General features: G+C 43.5%; 1 protein-coding gene and 1 long non-coding RNA gene across 2 annotated transcripts; both read left to right on the plus strand.

Annotated features, from left to right (window-relative positions):
* Nucleotides 1–911: 911 nt before the first annotated feature.
* LOC120728286 lies at nt 912–13,054 on the plus strand. The gene is made up of 4 exons (XR_005694686.1): nt 912–944; nt 1,031–1,588; nt 8,586–8,684; nt 12,596–13,054. It is a non-coding gene; the product is annotated as an uncharacterized LOC120728286 (long non-coding RNA).
* Nucleotides 13,055–16,673: 3,619 nt separating this feature from the next.
* LOC120728298 (low affinity immunoglobulin gamma Fc region receptor II-like) lies at nt 16,674–19,829 on the plus strand (the record flags this gene model as incomplete). Its single annotated transcript, XM_040023095.1, has 4 exons — nt 16,674–16,763; nt 17,265–17,480; nt 19,283–19,523; nt 19,603–19,829. Coding segments are annotated over exons 1-4 (774 nt in total), but the record flags the coding sequence as incomplete, so codon positions are not given.
* Nucleotides 19,830–20,040: the final 211 nt, after the last annotated feature.

Consider the following 20,040-nt stretch of genomic DNA (forward strand, 5'->3'; position numbering starts at 1 on the left):
CATACACACACACACACTCACGAGTAAAAAGGAAAACAGGGAGCAGCAGCTAAAAGCAAAAACATGGCAGGTCACTCTGGCAAGGACCACCAGCCCAAGACAGACCAGCAAATATAGTCCATGAGCCATAATTCCATAAACAATCCATAAACACATAAAAACAAATTTTAAACCAGCATTGTTTTCACTGTTGTTTCATCATAAGAAAAATTTAACAGATAATAAGATTTTTTTTTAAAACCCTCACAGATCTCACATATAAAACTGTTGAAATGAAGGATTAGTCAAACAATTCTCTCTGTCTCAGTTTCATCTAAAGAAAAACTGATTAGCAGATTGTTTCTTTTCATCCTCACAGCTCGTCTGACTGTGAGTCCCAGCAGCTCTCAGTTCTTTAGAAGAGACTTTGTGTCTCTGAGCTGTCAGCAGGACGACAGCTCTGCTGGATGGACTCTGAGGAGAAACACAAGCAAACCAAACATCACTCAGTGTGGAGATGGGTGGGGAGAAAGTGCTGGTTCTTCATGTAACATCACTGTTTTTCAATCGGACAGTGGAGTTTACTGGTGTGAGTCCAGAGAGGGTCCCATCAGTAACATGGTTAACCTGACAGTCACTGGTAAGCTGAGTGTGTGGAGTTAGTGTTGATGAAGCTGTGTGTAAATGGATGAAATGCTGTAGTTTGTCTCTGTGTTGAGGTGGATCAGTGATCCTGCAGAGTCCTGTCCTCCCTGTGATGGAGGGAGATGACGTCACTCTGCTCTGTAAAACAAAGACCACTCCCTCCAACCTCCCAGCTGCTTTCTATAAAGATGGCTCCCTCATCAGGAAGCAGCCTACAGGTCACATGACCATCCAGCATGTTTCCAGGTCTGATGAAGGCCTCTACAAGTGTGACATCAGCGGTCATGGAGAGTCTCCATCCAGCTGGATCACTGTCACAGGTGACACACTCACCTGTCTGTGTTTCTGCAGCTTTCAACATTCACAATGTGACGACAACTTAATGACTGTGTTTGCTTTATTTTAGGGAACAACACCACCACACCTCCACCTACATCCACACCTCCACCTACATCCACCTCTGCTCCTGGCTCCAGCCCTGGTTCCCCTCTCATACCTGTGATGTCATGTGTTGGATCAGTCTGTGTTGTTTCTTTACTGGTGTTACTGGTTCTGCTGGTGAGACGATGTGTCCACTGGAAACCTGAAGGTGAGAGTCAGACTTCCTGATCTTTCATGTCTGTGTTTGTTTAGAATAATGAAGTTCACATTTATTATGATTATACCCAGACAGCACAACAATATACTGTAGGGACTTCTTGATCTTACACTGTTGGTTTTGTTTTGCTGAATAAGCTACACAATGATTATTGTTACATATTATCAAATAGAAATGCCTTTCTAAACAATCTCCTCAGATTTTTTTTAACATTCAAATTATGTACAGCAATTTATATGTTGCGTAATTCTTTAATAATTTCAGAAGAAAAAGAAAATGCTTTAGAAAATGAAGTCAGAGATGACATCACATACAGTGACATCCAAATGTTACACTGTCCGCAGCAGCCAATCAAAAGAAGCAGAGGTAATATTGGTGTTGTTTTTTTTGTTGTTGTTTTTATAGGAGCTTTTGGGGTGGGGTGCAAGGCTACTGTGTGAGGTTAAGTTGAGTTTTTTTCAAGTATATGTTATTTGAAATTCTCTCTAATTTCAGGAGATTTCTAAAGACATGAGATCATGGAAAAGAAATCTTAGCTATTTTAACCAATTCTTTGTCACAAGTGGGTGCCGCAGCATGTATCTCCACTGTGTTATGGGGGATACACTTCTTCAATCAAACCCATGCTCTTTCACTTACCCTGTCACTGTGTTAACCACTGCACTAAGGATGGACAGATATCCTGAGAAAGCAAGTATTATAATGCGTCCATCCATCTTCTTCCGCTCATCCGAGGCGGGGTTGCGATGGCAGCAGCCTAAGCAGAGAAGCCCAGACTTCCCTCTCCTCAGTCACCTCCTAGCTTGTCTGGGGGGACACCAAGGCGTTCCCAGGTCAGCCGAGAGATATAATCTCTCCAGTGTGTCCTGGGTCTGCCCCTGGGCCTCCTTCCGGTGGCACATGCTTGGAACACCTCACCCAGGAGGCATGCTTGTCAGATGCCTGAACCACCTCAGCTGGCTCCTTTTGATGTGGAGGAGCATTGGCACTACTTTGAGCCCCTCCTGGATGGCTGAACTTCTCACCCTATCTCTAAGGGAGAGGCCAGTCACCCTTCGGAAAAAGCTAATTTTCGCCGCTTGTATCCGCGATCTTGTTCTTTCAGTCACTACCCACAGTTCATGACCATAGGTGAGGGTAGAGATCAACCGGTAAATTGAGAGCTTCGCTTTTACGCTCAGCTCACCACGACGGACCGGTACAGCATCTGCATCACTGCAGCACCAATCCGTCTGTCGATCTCCGGCTCCGTTCTCCCATCACTCACACAAGACCCCGGGATAGTTAAACCCATCCACTTGGGGCAGAAACTCATCCCTGAGTGGGCACTCCATCCCCTTCCAGCTGAGAACCATGGCCTCAGATTTGGAGGTGCTGATCCTCATTCCCTTTGCTTCACACTCGGCTGCAAACTGTTCCAATGCGTGCTGGAGGCCATCACCTGATGAAGCCAACAGAACCATATCATCTTCAAAAAGCAGAGATAAGATCCTGAGATCATCCAAGTGAAAGCCTTCCGCCACTTGGCTGCACCTAGAAATCCTGTCCATACACCCCGAGGGACACAGTCGAATGCCTTCTCTAAGTCCACAAAACACATGTAGACTGGTTGGGCAAACTCCCATGTACCCTCAAGTATCCTCAAGAGGATAGAGAGCTGGTTCAGTGTTCTGCGACTGGGATGAAAACCGCATTGACCCTCCTGTATCCAAGGTTCGACAAACATAGGGACTCTCCTTTCCAGCACCCAGGCATAGACTTTCCCAGGGAGGCTGAGGAGTGTGATCCCCCTGTAGTTGGAACACACCCTCCGGTCCCCTTTCTTAAAAATGGTGACCACCACCCCAGTGTGCCAGTCCAGGGGTACCGCCCCTGATCTCCACGCAACATTGCAGAGGCATGGCAGCCAGGACAGCCCTACAACATACAGAACCTTCAGGAACTCATGGCGGACCTCATCCACCCCAAGGGCTCTGCCACCAAGAAGTTGTTTCCTCCTGGGAAAAGGTGTTAGTGGGATTAAGGAGGTCGTCAAAGTATTCCTTCCACCGCCCGACAATTTTCTCGGTCAACATCAGCAGCGCTCCACCAGCACTATACACAGTACAGGTAGAGCACCACTTTGCCCTCTTGAGTTGCCAGACGGTTTGCCAGAATTTGAAAGTCTTTTTCCATGGCCTCTCCAAACCCCCCCCACACACACACACCCAAGTTTTTGCCTCAGCCACTGCCTGAGCCACATTCCACTTGGCCTGTCAGTACCTCAGTACCTATCAGCTGCCTCCGAAGACCCACAGGCTAACCAAGCGCAATAGGACTCCTTCGTCAGCCTGGTGACTCCCTTCACCTCTGGTGTCCACGATTTGGTTCGGGGATTACCACCACAATAGGCACCAACCACTTGCGGCTGCAGCTCTGTGCAGCACCCCCACCCCCCCCCCCCACCTGATCCAACTCACCACCAGGTGGTGATCAGTTGACACCTCAGTCCCTCGCTTTACCCAAGTGTCCAGAACATATGGCCGCGGGTCTGGTGATTCGATTACAAACTCGATCATTGACCTGCAACCTAGAGCGTCTTTGTGCCACGTGCACTTATGGACGCTCTTATCCTCAAACATGGTGTTCGTTATGGTGGTTTGAGCAGAAGTCCAATAACTAAACATCACTCGGGTTCAGATTAGGGAGGCCGTTCCTCCCAATCACACCCCTCCAGGTCTCACTGTCTGCTGTCGCAGTAGGACAACAGAGTCTCCAGGTGGAGCACCTTCTGGCACCCCATGCAGGCACTCTAAAAAGGCTGGGTACTCTGAGCTGCCACTTAGCGCATAAGCGCAGATGACAGTCAGGACCCGTTCCCCAACTCAAAGGTGCAAGGAACAAACCCTCTCATCCACCGGGAAAAACCCCAATGTACTGGCAGCAAGCCCTATGGCATATTAGAATACCCACCCCAGCTTGCCACCTCTCACCTTGGGCAGATCCAGACTGAGACAGAGTCAAGCCCCTCTCTAGGAGACTGATTCCAGAGCCCAAGCCATGCGTAGAGGTGAGCCCGACTATATTTAGCCCTCACAACCTCACGCACTAACTCACGCTCCTTCCCCAGCGGTGAGGTGACAATCCATGTCCCAGTTGTCAGTCTTGGTAGCCAGGGATCAGTCTGCCTGGGCCTCCGCTCCTGACCGCCGCCTGGCACACACTGAGATATATACTTGCATACATATGTTATTCTACATGCTTTTAAACCATTTAAAATTACAATTCATAGTTTTTATATGTGAATTATGTTAAGTTACTATTAGACAAATGACTGACTAAGTATTTTATACTTTAGTTTACTTCAACCATATTCCATATAAATCAGATATCATATAAAAATAAAAATACCTTAAAATAGAGTCATGACAATAAAAGAATATGACTTTAAGGACTTAACAACATTACTTCAGTTATACTACACCAACATCTCTTATACATTAGCACTAAGGGAACACTGAATGACCTGGTGGTTTTTGTCCATAAAACTACTCATCTAAGATTACCACAAAGTAACAGATCTCTCTGCAAAATTATGCAACATTTTAGGCACTATTGCCCCGATCAAGTCAGTGAGCTGGGATGTTTTACTCTAAACATGAACTACTGTTACAGCAACAGACATGGACTACTGGTGTCCTACACAACAACTCAATATCCACTATGTGAAGGAGTCAAACACATGCCTTCTCCTCTTATTAACTGAGATAAACTGCTGGCATATTTGTTTTACATCTATACTGTCCAGTCTCTCCTGGTGGACATGGTAACACGTTATTCATGGTTACATACAATTTTAGACTGATGTGGGCCAAAGCCTAAAACGATGTTTGCTGTTCTCCCCGGTTCAGATATTTGAAGTTTGCACAGCTACATTCTCGCCTGAAAAAGTTTATCTTGCAACCCAGAAAGAGTAATAAGAGGGGCATGTATTGCCTTGCATAGCCTGTAATGTTATTATGATGGACAGATTTTATGAGTGAACTTGACTTTAAGTGACTTACAGGTTTCTTTGAAAAATACTTTCTTATATCCAGATTCTTTTTGCTGCCATCCTCCTCCTTGCAGGTCCTCGCAGCGCAGGATTGCCGCTGCTAAAACTAAACAGAGCTCCCTGAAAGGCTCAGCCAATCACATTGGCCATATTTGTCACATGATATAGGACTCCAGTAGAGAACGTAATTTAACTCTTTCTGCACCGCTGGGGGAATGAGACATTGACAGATCGCTTTTTTTATTTCTATCGGTTTTGTTTTGTTTTTGTTTTGTCCCCACCAAAAATTATTGGTGGGGACAATTCAATAATCGCTGGATATTGGTGGGGACATGTCCCTTCCGTCCATGCCAAATCTACACCCTTGCTCTAAACGCTTTCTGTAGGGTCCAATCAGAGTCTGGATTGTGGTTGAAGGTATTTTGGACCATTCCTCTTTACAAAACATCTCTAGTTCATTCAGGTTTGATGGCTACTGAGCATGGACAGCTCTTGTTAACTCTGACTACAGAATTTCAATAATATTCAGGTCTGGGGACTGAGATGGCTATTCCAGAACGTTGTACTTGTTCCTCTGCATGAATGCCTTAGTGGAATTTGAGCAGTGTTTCAGGTCGTTGTCTTGTTGAAAGATCCAGCCCCGGCGCAGCTTCAGCTTTGTCACTGATTCCTGGACATTGGTCTCCAGAATCTGCTGATACTGAGTGGAATCCATGTGTCCCTCAACTTTGACAAGATTCCCAGTCCCTGTACTGGCCACACAACCCCACAGCATGATGGAACCACCACCATATTTCACTGTAGGTAGCAGGTGTTTTTCTTGGAATGCTGTGTTCTTTTCCCTCCATACATAACGCCCCTTGTTATGCCCAAATAACTCAATTTTAGTGTCATCAGTCCACAGCACCTTATTCCAGAATGAAGCTGGCTTGTCCAAATGTGCTTTAGCAAACCTCAAACGGCTCTGTTTGTGCTGTTGGTGGAGAAAAGGCTTCCTCTGCATCACACTAGCATACAGCATCTCCTTGTGTAAAGTACGCCAAATGGTTGAACGATGCACAGTGACTCCATCTGCTGCAAGATGATGTTGTAGGTCTTTTGTGCTGGTCTGTGGGTCAACTCTGACTGTTCTCACCATTCGTCGCTTCTGTCTATCCGAGATTTTTCTTGGTCTGCCACTTCGAGCCTTAACTTGAACCGAGTCTGTGGTCTTCCATTTTCTCAATATGTTGCTAACTGTGAAAACAGACTGCTTACATCTCTGAGACAGCTTTCTGTATCCTTCCCCTAAACCATGATGGTGAACAATATTTGTCTTCAGGTCATTTGAGAGTTGTTTTGAGACCCCCATGTTGCTACTCTTCAGAGAAAATTAAAAAAGGAGGGAAACTTACAATTGATCCCCTTAAATACTCTTTCTCATTACTGGATTCACCTGTGTATGTAGGTCAGTGGTCACTGAGCTTACCAAGCAAATTTGTTCCAATAATTCGTTCTAAAGGTTTTGGAATCAATAAAATGACAACAGTGCCCAAATTTACGCACCTGCCTGATTTTGTTTAAACAATTATTGCACACTTTCTGTAAATCCAATAAACTTCATTTCACTTCTTAAATATCACTGTGTGTGTCTCCTATATGATATATTTAACTGACATTTTTTATTGTAACAACCAACGATTTATACAGGAAAATAAGGACTATTAACAAGGTTGGCAAACTTGCATCCCACTGTATGCCTCGTTTCATGTAGACTGGAGCTTAGACTATCTGCCCCATAGATGGAACATGTATAACTGCCGAGTATTTGTTGTTCTGACTATTTTTGGAATCTGGCTACTCTTTATCACTATGAGGACTTGTTCTCTGCTATTTACCTCTCCAAGAGGCTTACTTGGTTTTAGTCGCTATAAGTTTGGTTTTAGTTAAGCTCTGTCTAATATTAGGATTGATTTATCTGAAAACATCATGGAACATGTGAGAGAAGATCAGAAGTGTACAACTGAGTGTAAACAGAAAACACTTTTTTTTCTTTTTTTTTTTTTACAGATGTGATATTTAAGCTTAACCCTGAAATCACAGTTATTACTTTGATAGAGTTTACTTTCATACTTTACAATTTAGCTGTGTTATCATCCTAATCAGATTATAGTTTTTTTATTTAAAGTTGTGTGTTGACCATTATTATTGGTGTGCTGGACTGTGTGTTTTGTTCGCTTCGGTTAACAGAAACAAACAGCTTTGCAGTTGTCCATCTTACCATTTCCTGTTAAAAAGATTCAGCTTCAGTCATTTCAACACAGGACTGTTTCAAAAGAAAAACACAATTTATTAACAGGTATATTTCAATCTCTGTGTCTCTATCTCTAAAAAAAAGGATGGTAACATGTCCAGTAATTACACTGGACTGGTAACAGCTGGGATACTGTCCAGTACCTCTGTTACCTTGAATTTGATAAGTGGAGGCAAATTGATAGACATCCTGGCATGTTGACCAGATGTAGTCATCCTTTTGAAGAGTCTTGGTGTCACTAGAAATATGATTTGTTTAAAATGATCGTGTACAGCGGTCACCACAGTGGATCATCTGACTTCGTCTCACCACAGCCCTATTCTCCTCTGTCACACCAACACTTTGCAATACATCTGTTAACCTTTTCTGTTGTCTTTCTTCTTTCCTTCTGCCTGGCATCTCCATCTTCAACATCCTTTGTCCAACCTAACCCCCACTCCTCCTCAGCACATGTCCAAATTCTCCCAGCCTTGCCTCTTTAACTTTGCCTCCAATGCCATTCTGCTGCTCACTGATCATCACCTCTTTACTTAACCTAGCTTCCACAACTCTTTCATATTGCTTCATGGTGTGGCTTATCAATTTTATCCCTCTGTAGTGGGGAATCCCTGTACATCAGCCTTGTTCTTGAAAATCAGTACCAGTAGACTTCTTCATTCCTCAGGCATCCTCTCACCCCAAGATTTTATTAAACAACCTGGGTAAAAAGTCCCATCTCATCTCTCCTAGACATCCCTATACTGCCACATTTATATCATCTGGGTGAAATCCCTTTCCATTCTTTGTCATCTTCATAGCTGCCTACCCTTCCTCCATTCTAATCCTCTTGGAATGGAGAAAGACTCAGTCAGACGAGCTGTTCAAGACTCTTCTTTCTTCATTCATGTCCTATACTGTTAAAATACTATGAATAGTAGATTTAAAAAAAAAAAAAGACTCCAGATCTGAATGTTTTTTGTGTTTGAATTTATGGGGGAGCAGCAGTTTCTATATGAGCAGTGACAGTGATGTCCTTGTGTGTGTGTTTCACTTTACAGAGAGTGATCCAGCTGCAGTCTACTCAGCAGTGAAAACAGGAGATGTCAATTATGGTGAAATTATCATCAAAGACAAGAAAAAACAAACAAGAATGAGAGGTACAGCTGCTCTTCTTTGTTTCCATCATGGTTCATGGTTTGACTTTCCATAAGGCTAAACGGTAACTTTTGATTTTCTGATGTTTGATAGGTCTTGTATGTTCATCATGTTAGCATCATGCTAATATTTTCCAATTAGCATGAGGCTGATTGGAATATTGTGAGTTTTATTGGTTGTTTAAGAAGGTAACAAAAATTCTGCAAACAAAAATGAACAATTACAATTGTGTGTACACAAGGCAAATCGTAAATGCAACCATTTATTTGCATCCATCAGTTTTCTCCTGTTCGTCTTATTTTGGGCTGCAAAGATCCCCAGACCTCTCTCTCATGACTTGCCAAGCCAGCTGAGAGACATAATCTCTCCCAGAGAAATTATCTTTCCACTGTGTCAAGCAATGGTGATACAGAACATGGTCCAGTCAAATCTTCCTTGAACACCAGCATCTAGGTTTGGTATGTTTAAAAGAAGAACAGATCCAGACGTTAATGAAAAATCTATAATAATAGTTGCCATAACGTTTGACAAAAATTAAGTTGCTTCAAGGGCCAGTGTTTCTCCACTGGAAATGTGTTGCTTAAATATGATGATATTAAGAAGGTCTGTGGTTTAGCAGCTGATGCGATTCATCAGTGTACAAATTAAAACCTCCAATTATAATCACTTCATCCATGTTAATATTAGGAGTCAAGAAGTTAGAAAACTCAGTTAAAAGTGATTCCGTTGAATTAGAACTGAAACACAATGAAACCGCTTTAGTTAACTAACCTTTTAAATTGTACTTCAGAAGAATTAAAAGATTTGGTGCCAAAAAATAGTGAAAAATAAATATTCCTGATACTTGAAAGACCTAAAACATGGCCTGACATGTAAAGGATTCCATTTTACATTCACGAGCTACTTATGTGCACCTTACAGTAAGTGGTTGAACACAAGTTTTTATTTATTCTAAATCAAGTTATTAGAATGTTTCACTGCTACAGGTAACAGGTAGCACCCATTGACAACTATACATGTGTCCTATGAGCAGGAAAAGAATGATTAGACAAGATGCGGCTTGTCATTGCTGAATAAGCCACCATGTTGATTTTACTTATCTACAGTTAGAAGCCATGTTTTTTGGTTTGGCTAAGAATAGTCTTATTGTTGTGAGAAAATGTTTGCTTAGTCCCCTGTGGTGAAATGTGTTACCTTGTATTGAAAGAAGATGGCAGCTTTGTGGTTGTTCACCTTCAGTTTTCACACAAACACCACGCAGGTCTTTGTCATCCGTTAGCGTTTCTCTTCAGAGGTGTTAAGAAGTGGGGGAAAAAAGACTGTGAAAAGCTAACTGCTGTTAGTAAAAGTTAAGACTTAATTGCTTCATAAACAAGAATTAAAAACATTTTTCCATTGACACTGTCTAATACTATTACATTACCATTACCATTACTATTGTATCTGCAGTGATTAAAGTGTTTTGTTTAACCCTTTAAAACCGATCGGAGCGGGCATGCTCTGTTTTGCTTAACTACTTTTAAATCCCCGTAGAACTGGAACCACGTAAGCTAGCGCAATAATTTTTTTTGCATATGTAACCAGAGGAGTTGTACTTCTTGTAGGCCAGTTGTGTAAAGCCTTATGAGTGCTCAGAGTAGAAAAGTGCTGTATGAGAACAAGTCCATTTACCATTTTCAATTTCCTCTTCAGTTCATGTTACACCTGTTTAAGGCATTTCTTGTCACATCACTAAAAGCTACCTTTTTCTGGTTGAGGATTCCCTTTGTCACCTGTGATCCATGATTTCTTATTGTGGAACCAGCATACAATCTTTCTCGGTATGATTGTGTCTCTACAGGCATTCATGTCCTCAGTAAAACTGTTAACCTTTCTGTCAATGTCCATACTGATCTCGTCTGTTTGCAGCCCAATCTGTTTATTAAAAGCAGTCCCTTAGAGCATTGGGAGTATCAGGTGTCCATTTCCTGACAGTGAGTTCAGTTGTAGGCTGTCTCTGCACACAGGGATGGTAACATGCTTACAGAAAAACCAAGTTGTTGTCTGATCTTCCAAGTGATGCTATGAAGCTCTGTAAACTTCTTTAACATTGGTGTACAAAAAGTTCAGAGTCCCATTTTCTCTTGTAGGACAGTCAACAAATTGCGTAAATCTAGTAAGGTGGGTCGAGAGGGAACCCTGACTGAAGTCTCTTTATATTATGAAGCAGGCCTCTGGATGTTTAATCTGTATGCTATAATTCAATGTCAGGACCATACATCTTCTCCTTAATGGTTATAGTTGCAGGATTAATCCATCTTTGGTTCACATATAAAGCCAGACCCCCACTTTTTTCTTGCCACCAGCTTTTGCATCTCTGTCAGACTGTATGAGAGTGAAACCAGGTACATTCACATTGGAGTCTAAGATGTTTTGATCCAAACATGTTTCAGTAAAACACATGAAACTGCTATAGAGTCGTCACTAATATCTCCAGCTCATCACTTTTGTTGGGGAGAGCGTTGACATTTCCTATGATGACTGTTGGCAGAAAGCCTGAAAACAGTTGATACTGTTCATCTGGACATAGTGTTTTCAGTGGTGGAAACATTTCATCACTTATCCAAGTGACTTCTTCAGTCTAAGATGACTGCAGGTTTCTCCCACTTTATGAACAGTATATTGCATAATTACTGAAACTAGCACCACAGTCTAAAAATGGGCCATAAGGTCAGTTTCATGATCATTAATATGCAAATTGTCATGACAATTGATCAATGGCCATGGCTACCTTTCATGGAGAGTTGGGATATGGGTTCAATCACAGCAGAAAGGGCTTATATCTCCACTGCTGAACCTTCACTTTTGTACCAGCACGGCAACCATGAAAACACATCTTTAGGTCAGCTGGAATAGGGTGGTATTGTCCAGAAAAAAACTCTTCTCAAGTGTATTCTTCTCCCCACAGAATTATCCCTATGTACTTTACCAAAAGAAACGCCTATTAAGATTATTTGAAAACTGAAGGCTCTGCCTCCCATTCTACTTTTTACTACTCTAGGAACAACAAGTAAGCCTGCAGTGTGAGAGTGAAGTGCTCTAATGGGGTGATGTGGTACTGCAAGGGCATTAAGATAAGATGGGGCCTGATTATTCAAGACCTTGAGGAACAGGATTTCAAATTAGATTCTGGATTGAACTGAAATGGATATGCCAGTGGAGGGACAAAAGGCTCCCCACCTGTGTGAACATACCCAGTCCCTTTTGACGTTCCAACAGATGGTCTTTTATGAGGGTCTTGGCTGTCTTCAGGCTCACTGGCCAGTGGAAGTGTATCTACTCCATCATTCTAATTAGTAGCCACTCTACCACCTGCTCCAGGACCAGCAGTTCCCTGCTTTCAGCCAAGAGCTGCAAAAGTGGTGACAGTGTTTTTTTTCGGGGGGAGTAGCCCAAGTGATCTGGAATAGCATTGTGGATTTCCTACAGATGCTGAGTGTTGGCTGAACGCTGTGTCCCCGAAACCCACAATAGACACGTTGTTTGGGCCTCCACAGATTGCAAGGGAAGTAGCCACACCACTCATTGTGCTTCAAGCCAATTGCATGCCACTGCTATGGCCTCAAACATATACATAAATCGTGTCATGGGTAGTGGGGATGGTTGAACCATGGGACCCCAGACTGGATCACAAGTTTTCCAAATACCTGAGTGTACCATGGTTTTGACTTTATGAACTTGTGAATTTTTGATTAGTATTAAGTCGTCTCTATTTGGATCTTTGTTTACATTTATATCTTCATGCATTTCCTTAGTATTTTGAGTCTTTAGTTCTTAGCTTCAGTTATTGATTGTTAGCTTATTATCCCTTTCAGTATTTTCTTTTTTTTTCCTTAGTTTCCCTGTTGTTTGAACTGTGTGTGTTTGTGTTCAGACTTTAAACCAGAGCCAGACATCGTCTACTCTTCACTAAAGTACGACTGACAACCACTGACATCCAGCACCTGGTCTCTAACTGGTCCCCCCAGCACCATAGACCAGACGATATGCACATGTTAAAAAGATTTGTATGTATTTTGCATCATCTCTTATTTTTTAACTTGAGTTTTCAAAGTGTATTTTTACTGTATAATCAGCAGTGCGATAAAAACAATGTAAATTTTTTATGTCCTCAGTAAGCTCACTGTTATTTATATTTAATTCATGTTTGCTATACTCTGGTCTTGTTGCCAAAGTAGCAGTTTAGGTCCTCTGCAAGATTAATAAATGTTTGTTCTCATTTGTTTTCCACGTGTGGTTCTGTGGGTTTCACTAAGGTGTCAGATGGAAAATTTGACTTGTTTGAGTTTGGTTGTGGCTAACCGACACACACCTCTCTTCAGTGCAGAAAAGTGCCAGACTAAAGATAGCAGAACTGTCACTCAGTGGTTTCAAACAACACTGAAAAGCTACAGTGCACAATGTGTGTGTTTGAAACTGATATCTGACATTTTACAGCTGTACTATGTGAAAATATGTTGGTATAGAGATTACATACGGTTCAGTCAGAAGACAAAATTTATTTATTTTTACCAAGCATTACTGTTTCTCCCCAAGGAAGACATTTCTAGTATCTCACTCAGCAGTTTAATGCAAATATACTCAACTGAAGCATTTTAGTGTGTTAAGCTACAAACTGATGAACATGTGATTCAGAGTGGACTTCCTTCTTGATCACATCTCCTGAACAAGCTCAGAGTTCCTCCTGTCAAACACTCAGTGTAGTTTGGAATAGATACTTTTAAAGTTTGCTGCAATCTACTGGTAATGTGTTCATGCTCAATCATCCAGGTAAGGAACTGATTCTGTTCGTAGCGTTTTAAGTGGGAGAAATGTTTCGTCACTCACACAAATTACTTCTTCAGTCTCAGCTGACTGCAGGTTTCCCTACCTTGTGAGTGAAAAGGACATTTGCACAATGACTGACACTAAATAACTGACTAAGAATTGGCAGTAGGGTCAATATCATGATCATTAATATGCAAATTGTCATGACCGTTGATCAACAACCATTGATCAATGGCCATGAGTACCATTCACAGAGAGTTGGGGAATGGCTGCAATCACATCACTGCAAGACTGTGAAAGATGTCCCCTTAGGCCCACGGTCTTCTGTGTTGATGGCACAACACAGGCCAGGACTCCACAGTCTATTCACACCTACAGGCCAGTGGATGGATGTACACATCCTGGACATGAAGGAATGCTGGTTTGAGTGCAGAGTCAAGGAGGCGATGTACGTGAAAAGGGAAAGACCATCTCTGAATCGAGGAGGGGGCCGGTGACAAATGGCCTTTTGCAACTGGGGATGAAGACTGAGATACAGTATGGTGGATGCAAGAGGTGTTTATTTGCCTAAATATCTAACGCCATTACCTTGATTGCACTGACACTGAGGCCAAAGTACAGCTATCCAGAGTAACTATCTCATTAGACCCCACGTTTAATGAAATAAAATGTAATAGTATAATAAAATAACTTCAGCTTTATCATTTTTTTTTCTTTTTCTTTTTTTGTGTCCCGTTTGGATCTTTAGCCATCAGAATTGTTGTCTTAAGGCCAAGAAAGATGCCAAGCGGATTTATTTTACCAAGTGGATCATCATGGCCTTGCCATATTGGTCCATTTGATTGACCTTTATTATAATTATGAATTTATTTTATTTTCAGTTGTTACAAACGGGACAGACATGACTGGAGGATAGGACAGGGAGAGAGAATGAAAGAAAGAGAGGGAGAGAAAGAAAACCAAAGGGGAAAAGAGACGATGAGAAGGGGGGGGAGAGAAAAAAAAAACACCTGGGTCACCTGTATGGAGAAAAAAAACAGAAGAGAAAGCAAACAACAAAGAGCAACATAATAAAAAAAAACTGCACCATCACAATAAACTAGCTAGCAGTAGATATCAGTAGATACTAAATAATAAACGATATTGTGCAGCATGCAAGATAGACAGCGCACAATGTGCTTTCAGGCAGCAGCCAAGAAAGGTGTAGTCCGTGTCTGTGAATACCCGTGTGTACACCTGTGTGCACACCTGTGTGGATCAGCATGCTTGCATTCCAAAGGTTTCTCCATGTAATGATCTGCTAGGGAGTGTGGGGAGCCACAGCCCCGTCCTCCAGGGCATGAAGCAGGTATGGAGGAGATCAAAACTCCAGACATCCAGAGGCCCCCAGAACACAAGAGACCAAGGAAGACCAACAGAGGGGCAGCCGCGCCACTGTCCCAGTAAGAGCTAAGGAGAGTCCCAGATGAGGGCTCACTCAGCAGCCGCGGAGCAGAAGCCAGGGGGAGTTGCAGTGACGCGCCCGTGAGCTCCGCCGGCAGCCAGCTGTGCCTGAGTGACCGAGCCCCAGGCCGAGAGGCCGGGGGCACCTCACCTCCGAAGTGGCCCGAGCGAGCCCCAGGCTCCAGGCCCCGATAAGCGGCCACCAAGGAGTGAGCCGGTGTGTACCCGGACGCCCACCCCCAGACACAAAGAACCACCAACGCACCGACACCTGAGGGAGTCCGCCACTGGCAGGGGAAGTGGTGGTGGGTGGAGATAGGCCTCCCAACCTTGGAGGGCCTAAGATGTCCCCAGAGAGGTGGTGTCTGACACCCAACCTGACATATAGACACAGAAATACAGGCACACACAGACACAAACATCCATTCCCACCCTCATGCTCTCATATGCACTTACTCCACACTCAACCAACGTGGAGACAGACATAAAGAGACGCTGTACACACGATCACACTCCCCAAGCGTACTCTACGAACCGGGTCTAGGTACCCTTGCCCCTGGAGGGGGGAACTGCACCCAGACCCAGGTGGTGTTACCCTTTTCCCTGCGGTGGGGGGAGGCAGACCGCCCCGACTCCGCAGCAGCAGGGAGGCCCCACACTTCAGACCGCAGTCGGACGGCCAACTCCTCCTCCTAGCCCCCCCGCTCCAGCAGGCCGCAGAGAACGGGGGTGAGAGAAGACTCCAAACCTCCCTCCACCCGCTCATTGTAGTGTTGATGCATGTGTGTTCTAAGGTGCATTTAAAACCCAGGAGGGCATGGAGCTACCTGCCAGAGAGCAGCAGGTAAGCGCATAGTCCCTCCTGATAGCCCTCAATGTCTACGTGTATTTAACATTGAGAGGTGGGCAACGACGCCAGGGGTGAGGTGTACACCCTGATGGTACTTTGGATTCCGTGTATCGTGCCCACCCCCAAGATCCTATATGTATGTGTAATGAGGGTGTGAGTAATGTGAATGTCTAAGTTGTGGGATAAAATTGAGGCAGAGGCAGCCAGAAGGGGACGGGGGGGGGGTGGCCTCCTCTGCACCCTGGTGACATACCCCTACTCCAAGGCCCTGCATGTGTGGGTGGTTGTGGTGAAGCGGGAAGAGGGAGGCAGCTGGAGATGGGGAGGGAAGGAAGGGAGGGACAGGTGACCCCTCCCTGGGGCCAGCTCCCCCGCTGACCCCAGTAGGCACTCCCATACTCCGCGACCCGCCAGGGAAAGGGGGCCCAGGCCCATCCAGACCGGGGCCCAGCGCAGCAGCGCCCCCCGACCCCACAGAGCCCGGGACAGTCCACCCAACCCCACCACAGAGAAAACTGCACCCACCCCACCATCCACTCATCTTCCACACTACATGAGACAATAGACGCCCAGGCTGAGATCTTCCTCCACCTCTCCTGTATCTCCCCCTCCTGCAGAGAGTTCCTGAGGAGAGGAAAGCTCCTCCTCCTTTAATTCAGCTTTATCTGAATTAAAAAAAAAAGATAGCTATATAGTTATGTCTTTAAGAAATGCTTGCCACCAATTCACTCAACTTGATGTAAATAAGCAAACTGCACATTTTCTAAAAGCTGACATCTCACAGATTCCAAAACTGAGAGTTTCATCACGCTCTGGTTCAATGAACCAGCCAGAAAAGAATACGACAAATATTTTTCATGCTTGATAAACAATACCATGGAAACGGAATTACATGCTCTGTTTCTCGCACCAAGAGCCCACCACCACAACGGTCACAATAGACCAGGTGCACAAAGCCCTGAGGAGGATCAACTCCCGCAAGGCAACAGGACCAGATAACTGTTTATTATATTGCTCTCTTTTTTTTGCTTGTTTTCTCTTTTTTCTTTCTCAACAGGTGATCCAGGAGATTTATATATGTATTTTTTTGTCTGTTTGTTTTGTTGATTTTTGTTTTATGCCCTTTATCACCGTTCCTCTTCCCCGCTGTTTTTCCCCCCCTCTTTCTTTCTCCCGTTTCTTTTCCCCAGTCAAGTCTGTCCCGTGTTTAGAAAGTGAAAATAAAAGAAAATAAACAATAAAAGCAAAGGTGAATCAAATAGACCAATCCAGCAAGGCTGGGATGGTCCATTTGGTAAAGTAAATCCGTTGGGCATCTTTCTTCGCCCTTAGACAATAATTCTGATGGCAAAAGAACCAAACGGGACAGGCGGGGAAAAAAAAATAGGACCAGACAACATACAGAGTTTGACGGGCTCTTAAAGCATGTGCCAATGAGCTGGCGGAGGTTCTTACCTCCGTCTTCAACCTCTCCCTCATCTAGAACACCGTCCCCACATGCTTCGAGACCACAACCATCATCCCTCTCCCCAAGAAAAGCCCAGCCACCTGCTTGAATGACTATAGACCAGTTGCACTCACTCCAATTATTGCGAAGTGTTTTGAGAGAGTGGTGCTGGCCTACATCCAGAGCAACCTGACAGACACTCTGGACCCCCCCCCAACACGGACTGTTCACACTTCTGCCCTCAAGACGAAGGTTTAGAAGTGTGAAATCCAGAACATCCAGACTCACTAACTCCTTCTTCTCCACTGCTGTCAGACTCTTGCTGACCTATTTTTGAACAGTAATAATAAGTGTTTTGCACCTCTGGTCATCTTACATATTAAGCCAGCATATTAAGCTTCAGCTCTTTTGCACACATCTGTTTCAAATCTCCATATTTTGTCTCATTTTCTGTCTTAATCTATTTATTTGTACTATTCTATTGCATATATTAATCAGAATCTGTGGGTAGACAGCAAAGAAAGAATTTCATTGCACAAAGACGTGCCTTTTCTCTTGTGACACATGACAAAAAACAATTTGAATCTTGAATCTATCGCTTGTTTTCCTGAACACGGCAGTGGTAACATAAAGCTTCAGCACCATTTCGTTCAACAATCATCATTTTCAGCCTGGCAACAGATGTGATTGGATGAGAAAATGTGCTGTAAATTTAGCGTCAAATCTAAAAATGGTGTTCCAGCCTCAGTAACTTTGATATAGTAAAGTCTGCTGTAATATTTATACCTCTGATGAAATCTCACAAGTGTTTAATTTATTTATTTCAGAAGCTTGTTCACACAGAGTTTGTAATCGCAGAGAAATTCATTTTGGGCACGTCATTTTCCAGCAGGAACCCCTGAAGACTCTTGGGGTTCAGGCCTGTGCATGTGTGTCTGCACAGCTGTAATTAAAATGTGTTCAGAGGGCCTTCAGTTTCTGTGTGGTTCCAGTTCAGCTCCATAACAGCAGCGTCCCTGGTTTAATTGAACAATTGAACAAGTGAATTACCCACCTCTTTGTTTGAACCAATAGAAAGCTGGTGCTCAGAGGAAGAGGGCGGGCTTTACTTGGTGTCAGTGACAGAAATGAAAAAAAGCTCAAATGAGTGAGAAGGACGATGAAGGAAACATCTGTGCTGTGTCTGCTCTGTAAGTAGAATCTCTGTGTTTGTTTGAATTCTTGTACTTTGACTGTCTGCTCTCCTGATAACTGATGATGGAGGAGAAGACATGAAAAACAAATCAGGCTGAATTCAAGTTCAAACACCACGAGGACCAACTGCAGGTCTGAACTGACTCTTTATCTTTGCTCAGGAGTCGAGGAAACACATCAGGCAGTGAAAAGATCAAATCATTCACTCATTATATCAACACAGCTGCACAGTGGAAAAATTACTTTACTTGAGTAGTTAAAAGCAGTGGAGAGTTTGCGTAGACTCACAGTGTAGTCAGTATATATAAGCATAATGAGTGCTTTAACATCTGCTTTTTAGATTTAAAAAAGTTCAAATTGGAGGAGATGAGAATGAACAGTTCTCTCGGTACTATACTTCAGTAACAATCATAGAGGAAAAATAAAGATCCAGAAAATGTGGTGTAAAATGTTTTTTGACATGAGACATATGAGGTTAAGTGGTGATACTAAGCAGGCAGGATGTAAAAAGGCTTGTAGTTTCTTTACCACCTTTTTCAGCTTTTTGTTTTCTAAATGTCGACAGAATTAAACACATAAATATAAAATGAGCGTGAGACATGTTTGTGTTTGTCAGCTGTTTGTGTGGAGTTGTTCTTTATGTTCACCTCAAATCAACCTGAGTGTCATTTCTCTTTAGTTCTGATCTCACTGCTGAGCTGCACAACAAACCAAGGTCAGTAACCTTCTTCTGTCACAGTTTAAACCTGAGAAATGCTCACTGATATGACCTGATTGGGGTCATGTTTCACAATGTGACTCTAACAGATCATCAGTTTTTCATTTTAACCCTCACAGCTCGTCTGACTGTGAGTCCCAGCAGCTCTCAGTTCTTTAAAGAAGGCTTTGTGTCTCTGAGCTGTGAGGAGGACGACAGCTCTGCTGGATGGACTCTGAGGAGAAACACAAGCACAGAACATAGGACTCAGTGTAGAGGTGGGTGGGGAGAAGCAGATGGTTCTTCCTGTAACATCAGCTACATTTTCATGTGGGACAGTGGAGTTTACTGGTGTGAGTCCAGAGAGGGTCCCATCAGTAACATGGTTAACCTGACAGTCACTGGTAAGCTGAGTGTGTGGAGTTAGTGTTGATGAAGCTGTGTGTAAATGGATGAAATGCTGTAGTTTGTCTCTGTGTTGAGGTGGATCAGTGATCCTGCAGAGTCCTGTCCTCCCTGTGATGGAGGGAGATGACGTCACTCTGCTCTGTAAAACAAAGACCACTCCCTCCAACCTCACAGCTGCTTTCTATAAAGATGGCTCCCTCATCAGGAAGCAGCCTACAGGTCACATGACCATCCAGCATGTTTCCAGGTCTGATGAAGGCCTCTACAAGTGTGACATCAGCGGTCATGGAGAGTCTCCATCCAGCTGGATCACTGTCACAGGTGACACACTCACCTGTCTGTGTTTCTGCAGCTTTCAACATTCACAATACACTAATGATTACATGTTGTATGTTTAAGGGAAATCTACAACCACATCTCCATCTACTCCCACACCTGTATCTACATCCACCTCTATCCCAACATCAGCCATTCCCCCTGGTTCTTCTGTTCTTCTTCATGTGTTAATCTCTG

This window comes from Simochromis diagramma, unplaced genomic scaffold, assembly GCF_900408965.1.
Source record: "Simochromis diagramma unplaced genomic scaffold, fSimDia1.1 OVJJ01000341.1, whole genome shotgun sequence".
NCBI classification, from domain to species: Eukaryota; Metazoa; Chordata; class Actinopteri; order Cichliformes; family Cichlidae; genus Simochromis; species Simochromis diagramma.